The sequence below is a fragment of the Ylistrum balloti genome, unplaced genomic scaffold (genome assembly GCF_031769215.1).
Source record: "Ylistrum balloti isolate Yb309-2 unplaced genomic scaffold, AGI_CSIRO_Ybal_v1 Utg370612, whole genome shotgun sequence".
NCBI classification, from domain to species: domain Eukaryota; kingdom Metazoa; phylum Mollusca; class Bivalvia; order Pectinida; family Pectinidae; genus Ylistrum; species Ylistrum balloti.
In genome coordinates, this window is record NW_026782376.1 from 1,322,155 (window position 1) to 1,337,214 (window position 15,060).

Below are 15,060 nucleotides of genomic sequence, written 5' to 3' on the forward strand. Positions count from 1 at the left end.
TCAGAAACATTGAATTATATAAATTCGTTGGTCTTTAATTTTCAATTTAATGACATACACAAAGTGAAAGTAGAATACGAAACTTCATTACAAGTCATAAAAATGGCGGACGCAGAAACGGTGGAGATGGAAGTCAGTCTTTTCCATGCAATGAGAAGGCACAAGCCTGTAGGTAAGGAAATATTTGTACCGGTTTGATAGTTATTAGCTTTCATACTTATTTTATTTTATGTTGCTCCAGTCCCAGGTGATATTTGAGAAGTAAATGAAACCAAAAACTCACAAAGCGCCAGATCGTTGTATCATAACGAGTGTTCATTGCTATCATTGCTGATGTTTAAACAACTGTACAATACGTTGCATTTCTGTGATACTGTAAATACCAAAACCTTACATCATACAAATTTTCATATTGAAAGCACGTGTACAGAATACTCTTATGATTTGACTTATTCATTTTAACTTTAGTGATTACCTCCCTTGGAGTAATTCTGCGACCTGTATAAAAATTCTCTTTTAGAAACTTTTACAATCAACTTCAATACAATGACTCCCAATAAAATGTGCAAATTAAACATAAGTACACTAGATTAGATGATGTTTGGATATTAGAACTTTGATTTTTCAAATAAATTGAAAGCGAAAATAAATTCTTCAATAAGTTTAAAAATGGTTGATATTAAATGATTTTGAAATATATCATTGTTAGGTGAAAAAGGCTATGACAAAAATCCTTTGGATCTAGAAAACCTGAAATCAACACATTGACCTAGTTTGCATTGCATCCACGAGTATTGAAATGTAAATAGGTTTGGAGATAGTTTTACAACCACTCAATAACTTGAGTGAAAAACACACTTATGGTGAAAAATGCTTTATATCTAATTACAATATTGTAGATATTGCAATACAGCATGTCTTAAATGATTATTATAATATAAAAAAAACCATTCAAGATGTATTTGGATGTTGTGTAATACTAAAGCAAGTCGAGCAAAGATGAAAAATCCTTCAGGAGCCACTGTAGTCTGAAGGGTTCAAGACAAAATAAAATCATGGATAGTTAGTCAGAACCCTTCCAGCTGGAGCCACTCCTGTCCAGCTCTTCAAGCTTGTATGTAAAATAAAGCTACTGAACTACTCTTAATATGTTGCTGTGCTCAAACATTCAGATACCTAAATTAAAAAAAGAAAGAAATTGGGCAAATATATGTACATACAAACTGTTGGCCTAAATATCAAGGTTGCAGTTGGTGTACATGTAAGCAAAGAAAATGGTGTTCAACTAAGAGTCAATACTTTATTACATGTATGTTGATTCAAACATCTTATTAATAAACCTTTATAATAGTATACTTTGAACATCATTGGACCTTCAATTAATTTCAGGTGTTAATCGACATTTCCAAATGCTTGTCATCCATGATAAGCTAAATAACTCCTTCAGCAGAAAAGTTACATCTAAGCAAATATGGACTCGGCTTTTCACCATGTATGACCTAACAGCTCTGGTAAGTAGGCCTCCTAAGATTGTATGCTTCCCAAGTAGGAGGTCTGTCAGCTTCATATTTTCAAAAGAGTGTCACATTGAGAGCAAAATTCCTGGTGGTTGAAATTTGACAAATTTATCTGTTTTCCTTTTCATAAATCTTACTTGAGGGTGATCAGTATAAAAGGCAACCTGTCTATGAATATCACTTTTCTCTTCACCTTTGAGTGCTCATTATGGATAGGATTGACGATTAGTGTAACTGTGATGAGATTTTTAAAATATTCTTCCATCATGTCTTGTTTTCAGATTATAAATTGATGTTGTCAAGAGCATGTTTGAAACATCAATTTAAGTTGCACAAATTGGTAGTACATTTTTAGACAATTGTGAATTAATAATGTAAATTATGATTTTATTGAAGAAAACAATTACAAATCCCAATCATAATATCTTTGTACATTTAGCTTGTAAGATGTAGAAAATAAGGCCATCACTTTCAGAATATTATTATGAAGTTTCAAATTAGAAATTAGTTTTAAAAAATCTTGCAGTAGAAAATCTAAGTGCTTTATATACAATAAACAGCCAAACCATTACAGAAATTGTGGCAACGGTAAACTGTACATCTTTTTTCTGGTTGAAATAAAAATATGAAAACAAGAAAAAGATAACAAAAAGTGATAAATTAAGAAAAAACAAGTGAAAAATCCAAAAGCCAAACAGGGGAAATGAAGAGCTGTTCACATATTTTTATTGTTTAAAATGTATTTTTCAGAATGAATCAGAGATTTTGCCATTTCCAAACAAAGATATAGACTTTGCCTTACCAGGTGAAGATTTTTCAGATCTTTTTAACAAAGAGTTTCCAAGATCTCATTCCACCTCACATAGATCCCTGGATGACAGTAAAAGTGACAAGTCTGATGCTTCTTCCAAAGACACCCATGTTTCAGGTTGGTTTCATTTCAAATATTTTAATATTGTATTTATTTAGCATGAAGCCCTTGCTTGCTAATATTCCCATCCAGATGTATAATCTATTCAGTAAAATTACAAATAATTACAAATTCATTGTCCCGAGTTTAGTCAGTATGTTGACCTTCTGGTCTTGTTTCAGGCAAAACAGGATACAGGTTATCATTTCAAATGGAAGTGGCTCAAGAAAAGGGCCCACAGCATGCTTTTTAAAATACTTAACATAAATATCATTTCTGTTTTAAATGTGAAAGTTCGTCTTAAGCATAGGTAGTAAAATGCCATTTTTGGGAATTGACCATGAAGAAGCTTTGAAATTTAACAAAACCAAAGGCTTGTTAATTTCAAAATTCTTGGTTTGGTTTTTGTCATGACCTTAACTCCTGAACTTTAAAATCATTTTCTCTCATTCAGATCGCTAGAAATAGGCCTGAAAACATGAAAGGTCATCTAAATACTTAAAGGCTTTTTCTCCGCTGATAAGATGAAAACAGTTGCAAATATTGACAAGTAAATGATAATCTAAACTTTATTTCTTAAAGTAACAAATTAATGCTATCCATATTACTGTAACTGTAAGAGTACAGACAAACCTTGTTATCTCTGAAAACTTTGAGTTATCTGATGATTCAATCTTTAAATAATGTCAAATGTTTCATGTAAAATTTGGCCAGAACCAACAAAATACTTCAAATTATACAGGGTCTTTGAGTTATAAGAGATAATAAGGTTTGACTGTATTGCATTTTATTTTGATGTATCAATTTTAATATCTTCTCTTTATGTGAAAAAGCATTTTTGATGGTGATATACAGATATACTGTTGAGTGCTAGCGGGCACTATATTACAATAGTTTCTTTTCTTTTCAGTTTCAAAACTAACAAAAGCAGAAAAACATGAATCAAAGCCAGAAAATAAACATACAAGTAATGTGTTACATGGAAACACTCCTGAAAATTCTCCAAAACGGAAACGTACACGACAGACCCATTCTACTCACACCAGCCCTGCTACTCCAGAAGTGCCAAGTAAACGCAGGCGATGACAAGAGATTCAGACATTCATGTGTGTCTCAGTGTGTCAGAAATGAGAGAAAATATTGAAAACAAAATGTAACTGTATGCATTGGATTATGTTAGGAGAATGTGATTTCAGAAAGGATGAGAATGAGATGCAAGATAGGATTTGACTGTGAGACAGGATTTATAGACAGTATGTAATGTTAAATGCTTTGTGTGCTTTGTATTTCAGTACATGTATAAGGAATACCATAATTGTAAAAATTGCTAGAAATGAATTGTCTTTTAAAAAAATAGAAAAGATAAAACCAATTTAAAAGGAAAAAAAAAGAAAAAAAAAACAATAGATAAAAAAATTAATAAAACTTTTAAAACAACAATCTACCTTTTAGTGTTTTTCTGACAATGGATCTAGATACGGTTAACCTTACACATACATCACTTTATGAGATGAATTCCTTGAGATGAAGTGGTAGAGGAAAGTGTACCGGTAATTGATTTGTGAAGAGACATTCCTTTCATTTCAAACTTTTGGAAAAGTAAGAAATTTGGGGCCATTGAAAAGGAAAAACAAACGAAAACAAAAACACTTGAAGTAAAAGTGAACATTTGGAAATTGGTACTAGTGATGTTTTGACGTGTGACAATATCCAGGGCAGATCTTAAGACTGCATCCTCTCCCAGAGGACATGATATCTGAAAAGTGTGGACAATTTCTAAAACTAGATAAATATCGGGAAAACCAAGAATTAATTATTTGTCATAGAACATAATTTATGTCTAGTATAGAGGATTTCTGTCCTGCTCTAGATATAAATCTGATCTTTGTTTATATTCTATGTATAACATGTTCGACCTGAATGAGCTGCCATATTGGTCTCCATACTGTCCAATTAGTCACAAGTAAGGCAACGCCCATTCAAAGAGAGTAATATCAGTCATTGCAATATTGACAAACTAAACAGGATTGCAAACCCAAAATAAATGTAGTCAACAAACACTGATAATCACTGTTAAGTTCAATGTGACTTCATTATACATAAATAGGTAACACTCTTTGGTACTATAATCTATATTTACTGTACTTGAAAGGCCATCAAGTGGCCTATTTCAGATATAGAGACTTGTAATAGGTCACACTTAAGTATCTTGTCACACCCTTTAGGTCACACTGAAGTATCTTGTCACTCCCTTTAGGTCACACTGAAGTATCTTGTCACTCCCTTTAGGTCACACTGAAGTATCTTGTCACACCCTTTAGGTCACACTGAAGTATCTTGTCACACCCTTTTGGTCACACTGGTGACTTTCACTCCATTTGTAAATTTAGTTCTTCCTCTCGGAGACCACAGTCTGGTTACCTTCACTTCAATTGCAATCTATGTACTTCCTATAGGAGGTAACACTGATGACTTCAGTAGCTCAATGTACCCCATATATGGTCACACAGATGAATGCCAATCCAGTCCTAACTTAGACACTCCTTATAGGAGGCCGAAGTCTGGTGACCGTCACTGATACTCCCTTTAAAAGGCTAGTCTGATGAACTTCTCTTTATTAGTAATATAAATACTCCCAATAGGAGGTCACGGTCTCGTGACTTTTATTTCAATTTGAATCTAGGTACTCCCCAACATGAGGACACAGTCTGGTGAATTTCATTCTAACGTCACCGGAATGGTTAGTTTTTTCGTGAAAAAATCATTAAATAGTGTTTTTAAAAAGTTACGGTGTATTGCATGATGTACAAATGTCATTATTTCTACCTGTAAACACCATAGGAATTTGTAAAATCTAGAGTTATTTCCCCTCTGAAAATCAAGGATTCTCATTGGCCGATCGTTTGTGACGTCATTTTCTGCCACCAAACATATATTCATTGTAGAGATTTAGAAGACTGTGTACGTTGAATCGGTTATATTCGATTAAAAAAACATGTCCATCACCATAAAATGCCTAAGAAAGTACATAACAGTTTGAGTCTCGAAGTAGCTAGACGATGTCCAGTAATAATTCATGAATTTTATCCTAGCCTGGCCGACGCCAGCAAAATATTTAGGCATACAACAGAATTTTGATGAATGATAACGCAAATTTAACATATCTTAACTTCAATCTATTCACATTTATATTTACATATGAGTGACAACTTTCGTTTTTTTCATATTCTATATTTTGTATGTTATTTGCTGCTGTTAAGTCCCAAATGCCCCGGACTACCGAAGTATAAACCTAGCCGTTGGGGTACTGTCGGTCAGAGAGGATTAGTGGGCGTGACAGAACACTAATTAGTTAATAGTTAATTGGGCTGTGATTTCATACGGATAATGCAGAAGGACAGCCAGTTTCATATGTATTGAACTTCAATATATGAATTACATAGCGAATGAACTCTCGACTCATATTTCAACAAGATATATCAAATAATTAGTTTTTCCCCCGCAAAAAAAAAACCAAAAAAAAAAAACTCACTATTTGATCGCCAGTTTTATTTCTGTACCAAAATGCGATATTTTGTGTTATTTTGCCACGTGCTTCACTTTTCTTATGCTTACTGACACTGTATTACATATATTGAATTCCTACTGTTTTTGTCAGTAAACACATGGTGTGTAGCTGTTTTGATTTACTTCTGTAATTTTATCGTGATTGAATGTTTCATTTGTAGATTGTTTATGATTGGTTATATACGTAAATCAACTCTACAGAGCGAATGTATTTTTATCTGTACATAAACGATTGTCAAAAAAATAAATATTATAACTTGTATTCCACACGTAGGACAATAAACGTGTAACTATATATGTATCATACATGTATGATTAATATTCGGTGTTCGCCAGTTGTTATCCTAGAACAAGCAGACTTAAATCAAAAGCTACCTTATAGTCCAGTATTAACAGCACAAACAACATATTTGTTTGTACACATATACTTTTTCAAAGATAGCTTTGGATTCTTCATAAATGCAACCAACGAGCAGGGATCAATGTATACGTATTATCTGTCCCTGCAATAAGTAAACATTTTATAACATACTATGATAATGAAATATTTAAATGTGTAAATGGTAGAATATATAACTATTCTGTCAGAAGTTTTATCTACATATTAGTTAATATAAGGGTTTATAATAATGGTACATTATTCACTCTCTAAGCCTGCTTATAAAAATATATAGGTACATAACACACCTTGAGACCACGTGGTGACCAAGGACATACACTTCTTTATTTATGACATAGAATCAGAATTGACTGAATCTAATTGTAACAATTATCACATTCAACTACTCAATCTGTTTTAATTATGTATGTAGATAACAGAGTGTTATTCTCTGAAGATATCGATGAGCTTCAAAATAGTCGACTATTTAAACAGGTATTCGGATCGTTGGAATTTGACTGTAGATGTAGATAAAACTAAAATATTGGTATTAAGAAAGAGAATGTTATCAAATGAACATATGAAATTTGATGGAAAGACGTACCGGGTAGGTGTGGTAGATCAGTTTTGCTATTTAGGCTTGATATTGAATTATAATGGTAAATTTGTTATTGCACATAATAATATTACTACACAAGACAAAAAACATACTTTCTGCTTTGTTGAAAGGTATAAACGTTTATCTCGAACGAAAAGACCAGGTTGGCATTATTTTATACTTATACATCACGTATTCTGGATTACGACTGTGGGGTCTGGTTGATTGTTATTAATTTTTCATGATGATATTGAAATGAACGATATTGATCTACACGAGATATTTTTTTGTAAATTACACATACAACTACATCAATATCGAACCAAATGTAAATTGACTCACGAGACCCTAAAAAACTTCAATAATCATCAAAAATATCTTTATTATCACCAACAGTCGTCAGTACTTGTCACCTTATTAATCCATAATCAATATGAGACTGGTACTCCTTTACAGGCCTTGAGCACATCACCACGTATCAGAATACTATAAATGTTTGTAGCTTTAAATCTCTAAAAAAAGATATTACGCATATTTATCTACACCAGTTGCCTGATGTACCATATTAGAATATAATTAATACTTTACACTTCATTAAATATACACGCCTATACCCGTCCCAGACAAGTGGTTGGAGTTAGTTATTTTGTATTACATCTAAGAACTTTGTATACTGAGTATTTCATTGACTTTTATATTTCATACTGATGTTTACACCGTCATCTTGTATGTTAAGCTTTTCATTCACTTCTATATTTTACACCGATGTTTTACACTGCCGGCTTGTATGTTGAGCTCCTTCCTGTTTTTTTTTTTTTTTTTACTCTCGTCACATTTTGGCCCTTACACATTATATCCATTGGTATCTCTATGTAAAATGTCACTGATATCTACTTGTTGTTCATTACTGTTACGTTTGTAAGCCAGAATTGCATTTGAACGATGGCCAAGATTGTGTTAAACTTACACTCATTTCCCTTTCTGTTCCGCACCTCTCCCACAAAGACAGACAGGGCTTCATCCGATAAGGAATCAGACAGTCGTAGGATAGGACATGAAAACGATTGTACATTGGTCACTCTTTCTCCCTGTACTTGCCATCAGTTCAACAGGTTAATAGCCCCACCGAGTCTTACTCTCAGTTGTCGTGGACTTTCCGGCTCCTACCACATTTTGTAAATCTAATGTCTGCAATGGTGACCGGAAACGATTTTCAGAATTCTCCATTTCCATTGAACATCGCAAAAGATCATCAACATCAGCAATATCCGAAATAACATTACTTTTCAGTTCAATGGATGCCAACTGTTTGACAACGTGTCTAAAATATCGCTTAGAATTCCTACAGTATCTGAACCGTTCCCTTTACGGCACCAAAAATGTTCCCTCCTTGTACAGATTGAGTAATAAATATGGAGTCGGAATCAGAAGACAATTCAAAATACACTCAGATTAAGAATCGAAAGAATATAATGATATTCCACTTGAAAATCATGCATTTTTTTCTCTATGGTGTTCTGGTGTCTCAACTACACGCCTAAATTATTACGCTTAAGTGTAGCGTACACTTTTACCTTTACCTGTCCAATATGTTTCACGGTTGGATGATCATTTGCTGGCCAGTGTTTTTCATTTCATCATTCTTAAAACAAAGTACTATCCATTATTTTCACAGAGATGTTATGTTTTAAGTAGGAGAAAGGCCTGTACATTCTGAGACAGAAAGATCTCGGTCCTACGGAAGTGCACCTACCCTACCTTTTTCTACTGAAATTCTAAAAACTAATGATATTCAGCAAGTTAGTTTCGGACAGGTACGGCTATATCCCTCGAACTGTACGTACCAAATATTCCGCAGTCCAGCCTCGGTCCCAGTCTGTACCTGGTGTTTTTCTGGCAGGTTCAACCGGTGCAAACGCTTCAACTGCTTACGCGAAAGTTTTATGTTGATGTTCATACATTTAATGGTTTCGATCTTTATCCATATACAATCATACAATCGTGTGTACAACTCGACAAAAGTTCAATAAAATGTATGCAGATCTAGATTTCTCTTTCAGGAACATCCATATACATTGTACAGTATCACAATGTTTATTTAAATACATACAGATGCCACTGTGTTACTATGTATTGTGTCCTGAGGAATCTAAATAGTGTTTTCTTTAAGAAATTACGACTTTATCAAAGAAATCATAACAACCGATTTAAATTTTTTTCTTTACCGAATGAATACCATACATTCGAAACATACATTCCACCGTGCTCCGATGCACGTGTCACACGGGTAATAGCTACGAGCAGCGGTGTAAGAAGGAGCACGCGCGACTCGGCGTACATATATAGTCCATTTCTGTAGCTGTCGTCATCACCGGTCCGCCACAGATCAACGATGTCTTCACAGTCCAGGTTCTTATGGATATTTGTACATGTTTCTTTAAATGTTAACTCTTAACAGAACAATATATGGGGATTAATACCTCTACTCTCTTCATTCTCCCACACCATTATGTTCACATATTCTACCGCATTGACAAATCAATAACGTGTCAGATCTGAAATTTGGCGGAACTTCTTGGAGTTAGGGTTGTTTTTATTTACACATCTGTTTTTTTTTTTTATTATTATTCTAGTAATTCTTCCATGAGCAATCCGTGTCATTTTGAGGTAGGTTTTCCTTGTAGTAGGTTGTGACTCCCCATTGAATACCATTCGGAATTTCCGCATGCTATCCAGGGTTTATACAATCGTGTACGGCACAACATGACGATCTAAGTTATCTGAGGAAATTTGAAATGTGATAACGCACAGAGGACTTAAATCGTCATCCTCTCCCCTTTTGTTTAGAACACTTTTCTTAATACAAAGCAAACTTTCTTCGGATATTTGCGATATGCTCGACATTGAACAGTCTTAGTACTGGGTTTGAGGCTATAATATCCATTTCTTTTTAGCAAAACGTTGGCAGGGAAGACTCTATTCATAACAGGAGCCAGTCGTGGAATTGGGAAAGCTATAGCATTGAAGGCAGCGAGAGATGGAGCTAACGTTGTCATAGCAGCAAAGACAACAGAACCACACCCCAAGTTACCAGGCACCATTTACACAGCAGCCAAGGAAGGTATCCCGGATTTTCATTAAACAGAAGTAATGTGATGTTTTCGTTTGACAACATGTATCAGGATTTTGATTATGAATTATGATTTTGGCATAATAACGTTTTTTGCGCCGTTTACGGAAAGTCGGAATCTTCCGTCATTATTTTCGTTTCGTTATTAAGGTTACCTGGACAGTGTAGGTCATGATGACCTATTGCGATCATTCTTCGTCTGTCGAAATGCATTAACTTTTTCTTGAGTACACGATAACTTGAGTAAATATTTGAAAATGGAACCGACTGGATATTTACAGTTATGGTTCTTTGCAGTTTATTTCCATTGGACCAACTGAACACGATAACTTCAGTAAATATGAACAGTTTTTAATGAAGCTTGTTAAATAGCCTTTTATGAATAAGACCTCTGATACGTGCTTACAGAGTTATGGCTTTTTAACGATGGAAGTTTTTGGGGATCATTCAGATAACCGTTTAGACCGATGGACCTCTTGCTATTAATGTCAAGGTTGAAACGCTTTACGTTGCGTCACATTACAGGATGTAAAAGTAGGTCACTGTCGCCCATTTTTCATGAATTTGTTTTTCATTACATATACATGTAGTACCCTAGCCTTTTCGTTTCATTATATATGCAACAGTGGAGGAAGCTGGAGGGGCGTGTCTAGCGTGTCAGGTGGACATCCGATATGAAGACCAAGTTAAGTCAGCCGCGGAGAAAGCAGTAGCAAAATTTGGAGGGATCGATATCCTGGTTAATAATGCTAGCGCTATCAGCATGACCGGAACACTTGAAACCGAGATGAAGAAATTTGACTTGATGACGGAAGTAAATGGACGGGGCACGTTTCTATGGTAACTACTAAAAAATATGATACCGTCCATACTAAATTACCTGTTTACATGACCAATTAAGTGGAATTTTACATAGAATATTCGTTCCGGGCGGTGTATGGAGGCTGGTACATGTCCGCTGATAAATAGCATCTTTTTCTCTCCATATCAATATCAACTTGCTTAAAGTCAGTATGACAATGAAAGATGAACGCACCAAGTGATACTAACGCACAGGGCGTCACTGATCTGTGGCACTAAGACAATGAAAGATGAACGCACCAGGTGATACTAACGCACTGGGCTTCACTCATTATCAATCAATCAATCAATATATTTTATTTGAGTGTCACATATCACAGTACATAGTAATAAAAACAATATTGAACAGTTATTAATAAAAGTGATACCCAGCCGATATCGGCTTATGAGACACTATATAGTTAAGCATTAAAGTTATGGTTAAAACAATAAAAGTTACGATTATAATGTCCTGTATTGATAATTACATGTAGACCTAGTCAAAATATACTGATATTTCCTACACAAGTGAGCGCCGGTACTTAAGCATTAAAAAGACTGTTTTGGCTAATAAAAACTGAATATCCGGCATCTCCATTAACCTTACAAATTTTTCACACGAAGTTAATAAAAGAAAGTTTGGTAAAATGGCTGTAGCTTCATTAAAAACATCACTTCTAATTTCATTAAAAACTGGACAGTCACATAGAAGATGTATCTCGTCTTCGACTTGACCACTCTCACAATGTTTACACAGGCGGTCATCTAGAGGAATGTTTGTATATCGACCTGTCTCTATGGAAAGGGGGAGACAACCCAAACGAAGACGCGACAATGCACGACGATAATTTCTTGGAATAATAGACGTCACGTAACTATCGGATATCATATCTTTCTTAAAACGTCGATGCGTTCGCAGTTTGTTGCCATTTATTCCTTTATCTGTCCAGAGTTTTGTGAACCACACAGCTTCATCGTGGATACGAAGGCTTCGCCCGATGTTACACATTTTCCACCTATTACTATTAGCACTGTTTATGATATCTCTAATGTTAAGTTTTGATGCTAGGCGTTTAACTCTAGCTTCCCACGAGTTTCCTCTTCTTATAGACCATTTATGAATTTTGTGAAGAAGACGATATGCGTCCACATTTTGTAAACGAATGTATTGACGAAAAACCCCCATCCTTTGTTTTGTTACTAATGAAGTCCATCCCATATCTCCTAACGAACCCAAGTTTGACGCACGTTTACCGACACATAAGAAGAGTTTCATGGCACGCGTTTGAATATTGTTCAATTTCCGATGCTCCGTATGTCCCCATACTGCAGCTCCATACAATAAGATAGGTTGTACAAGTGATTCAAAAAGTTTTGTAAATACCTTATATTCCATACCTCCTACACTCAGGAATTTTGTAGTGAGGGCACCTAAGGCTCTACTTGCTGACTTGGATAATTCCTGGATTGCTACTTTGAATGTGAGATGTTCGTCGAACCAGAGACCTAGATATTTATATCTATCTGAGATAGTAACTGTGGTACCGTCGAGTGTAAAATTACATGTAGTGCGAGGTTGGTTAATATGACGGAAATGGACCACGTTAGATTTTCCATAATTAACTTTTAAATCCCACTTTGCACACCAATCACCGACGTGGTTAATTACACGTTGTAAATTCTCAGCAGACGGAGCTAACAACACAATATCATCAGCGTAAAATAACGACGCAATATTTGTATTATCCACATCAATTCCAAGATTCAGCTGTCGAAGCTCCTTGATCAAATCGTTAATGAATATAGAGAATAGTGGCACTAAGACAATGAAAGATGAACGCACCAGGTGATACTAACGCACTGGGCGTCACTGATCTGTGGCACTAAGACAATGAAAGATGAACGCACCAGGTGATACTAACGCACTGGGCGTCACTGATCTGTGGCACTAAGACAATGAAAGATGAACGCACCAGGTGATACTAACGCACTGGGCGTCACTGATCTGTGGCACTAAGACAATGAAAGATGAACGCACCAGGTGATACTAACGCACTGGGTATCACTGATCAGTGGAACTAAATACAAACGGGAACATCATCGTTCGGATAGAATAATAGTGATCGGAGTTTATAATTACAACTTTCTCATCATAATTTTATTATACTTATTGACCAACCGCACAATAAGTCGATATTTAGAACCTTATACTGCAAATATGCTTGAAACATTATTCGAAACAGCTTGTTTACTGATTATGAAATTAGAGACCCGAGCATCTCCTTTTCGGACTCATTAAAAGAAAAAATAAGCCAGGACAGATACAATTTGTTGGTAGATTTGAAGAAACCATTTATATCACACCATTTTATCAATACAAATTGTTTTCGTTTTAGTTCAAAAATATGTCTTCCCTACCTGATGAAAAGTGACAACCCACATATCCTCAATATCAGTCCCCCTCTCAATCTCAGCAGCCACTGGTTCAAAGATCACGTTGGTGAGTGCGCTTGAGGGCAGGTGTCTTTGATTAAAGGTTATGATAGGCGTTTCCCATACAAATTACAGGTAACATAAATTCATAAAGAAAACTTATTAACATAAAACCAACGGGCAAAGTGAAATCAAAACCATGTCAATTTTTTTCTTTCATTCAAACAGTGAATTTACACTTGTTGTATTCAACTATGAATTCCATATTTTACCTCGGATCGATAAATGTGCTACTTTTTGCAACTTTTGTATTATTGCTTGACAGCGTATACAATGGCGAAGTACGGGATGTCGATGTGTGTCCTTGGAATGGCGGAAGAGTTCAGATCCAAGCACGTGGCTGTAAATGCCCTTTGGCCGAGAACTGGTCAGTGTGATGCCTTTTCAAAATTTACATTTCCATTCTATACAATATGCAATATTAATTACGAAAGAATGTATGCACATTTTACTTTTTATTATTTTCAAATTTGGAGAAAATCACCTTTATAATCGAAAGTTTTCGGTCTCCGATAATATAAGAGACATATGTAAAGCACACATGTATGACATTTATGACAGCATAACTAAAGTCACGGTCTGTGATGTCATATCGATTGTGACGTCATAATTATTACATTGAAGTTCTAAGACCAGGCTGAAAACAAACCATACAGTGGCAAATATACTGCCATAACTGCAACATGTTGTAATTGATTTTCAATGTATATTTTCGTAAACAGCAATATACACAGCTGCTGTCCAGATGATTTGCGCAGACAATAAGGAAATCATTCAAGAATGTCGAAAACCGGAGATAATGGCCGACGCAGCTCACAATATTCTGACAAAAGACAGTAAATCTTACACAGGGAACTTCGTAATTGACGACCAAATTCTCCGTGATGCTGGGGTGACGGATCTCGACAAATATGCCTGTGTACCCGGTAGGTTAATTTGATGGGGGAGAGAGAGAGAGCGCGCGCGCGAGAGAGAGAGGCAGAGATCAAGTGCGTGCGTTGTTTACCACACATAACTGTACGAGGTCACTTTTACCATACCGAAAAATGTGTGAATTGCACTTTTTCACTGTCTTAAAATATTACCTCCAGACACAATATGTTCTTGGTAAATACACAATAGATAAATAAATATAAAGAAAAATAAATAAATTGATATAAATAAATAGATATTTCGTATTTACTCTTGTTCTCACTAAGAACAAATGCAGAAAAATAATTAAGCACATTTCTTTACTCTGAAGAATACATGAATATTTGGTTCTCCATCTCTAACTACCATACAATCACAAATATTTGATCTATTTTTCGTCTTTGATGCAGGGGGGAAACTGTCTCTAGACTTTTTCCTGGAGGGAGACATTCCGGGTCAAGAGCTCATACAACCTGCTTAAGAGATCCGACTTTCTTGGTGGAAAAATAAAGTGTTTTGTTCTGGACAACTGATTGATTTTTTTTTAGTTTTTACTGTTCAAAGTTGCATCCCTACTAGTGGTTCAGAATTTACTACTTTGAGGCAAGTTTGGGGTCCTTGCAAAGCTACAGACAGCACGGAGGTATCTATCTTACTGATGACGGGCAATCTTTGGCGATTTAGTTTTAGAGTGGTGGATGCACCTGGACTTAT

General features: G+C 35.2%; 2 protein-coding genes across 2 annotated transcripts; both read left to right on the forward strand.

Moving 5' to 3' along the window:
- Nucleotides 1-102: 102 nt before the first annotated feature.
- On the forward strand, nucleotides 103-3,859 carry LOC132557004 (MRG/MORF4L-binding protein-like). The gene is made up of 4 exons (XM_060221469.1): nucleotides 103-172; nucleotides 1,390-1,511; nucleotides 2,268-2,445; nucleotides 3,338-3,859. The coding sequence occupies exons 1-4, from the start codon at nucleotides 103-105 to the stop codon at nucleotides 3,511-3,513; spliced, it is 546 nt and encodes a 181-aa protein (XP_060077452.1). The 3' UTR covers nucleotides 3,514-3,859.
- Nucleotides 3,860-9,363: 5,504 nt separating this feature from the next.
- Nucleotides 9,364-14,827, forward strand: LOC132557010 (hydroxysteroid dehydrogenase-like protein 2). The gene is made up of 7 exons (XM_060221474.1): nucleotides 9,364-9,380; nucleotides 9,926-10,092; nucleotides 10,728-10,941; nucleotides 13,338-13,441; nucleotides 13,700-13,801; nucleotides 14,157-14,360; nucleotides 14,757-14,827. Exons 1-7 carry the CDS (start codon nucleotides 9,364-9,366, stop codon nucleotides 14,825-14,827), a joined length of 879 nt encoding a protein of 292 aa, XP_060077457.1.
- Nucleotides 14,828-15,060: the final 233 nt, after the last annotated feature.

Excerpts from the sequence above, each read along its gene's own strand:
- LOC132557004 (XM_060221469.1), top strand. The coding sequence starts at position 103 with ATGGCGGACGCAGAAACGGTGGAGATGGAAGTCAGTCTTTTCCATGCA. Across the intron at positions 1,512-2,267 it reads TGTATGACCTAACAGCTCTG|AATGAATCAGAGATTTTGCC; the intron begins GTAAGTAGGCCT and ends TGTATTTTTCAG. Across the intron at positions 2,446-3,337 it reads CAAAGACACCCATGTTTCAG|TTTCAAAACTAACAAAAGCA; the intron begins GTTGGTTTCATT and ends TTTTCTTTTCAG.
- LOC132557010 (XM_060221474.1), top strand. Across the intron at positions 10,093-10,727 it reads TTACACAGCAGCCAAGGAAG|TGGAGGAAGCTGGAGGGGCG; the intron begins GTATCCCGGATT and ends TATATGCAACAG. Across the intron at positions 14,361-14,756 it reads CAAATATGCCTGTGTACCCG|GGGGGAAACTGTCTCTAGAC; the intron begins GTAGGTTAATTT and ends TCTTTGATGCAG.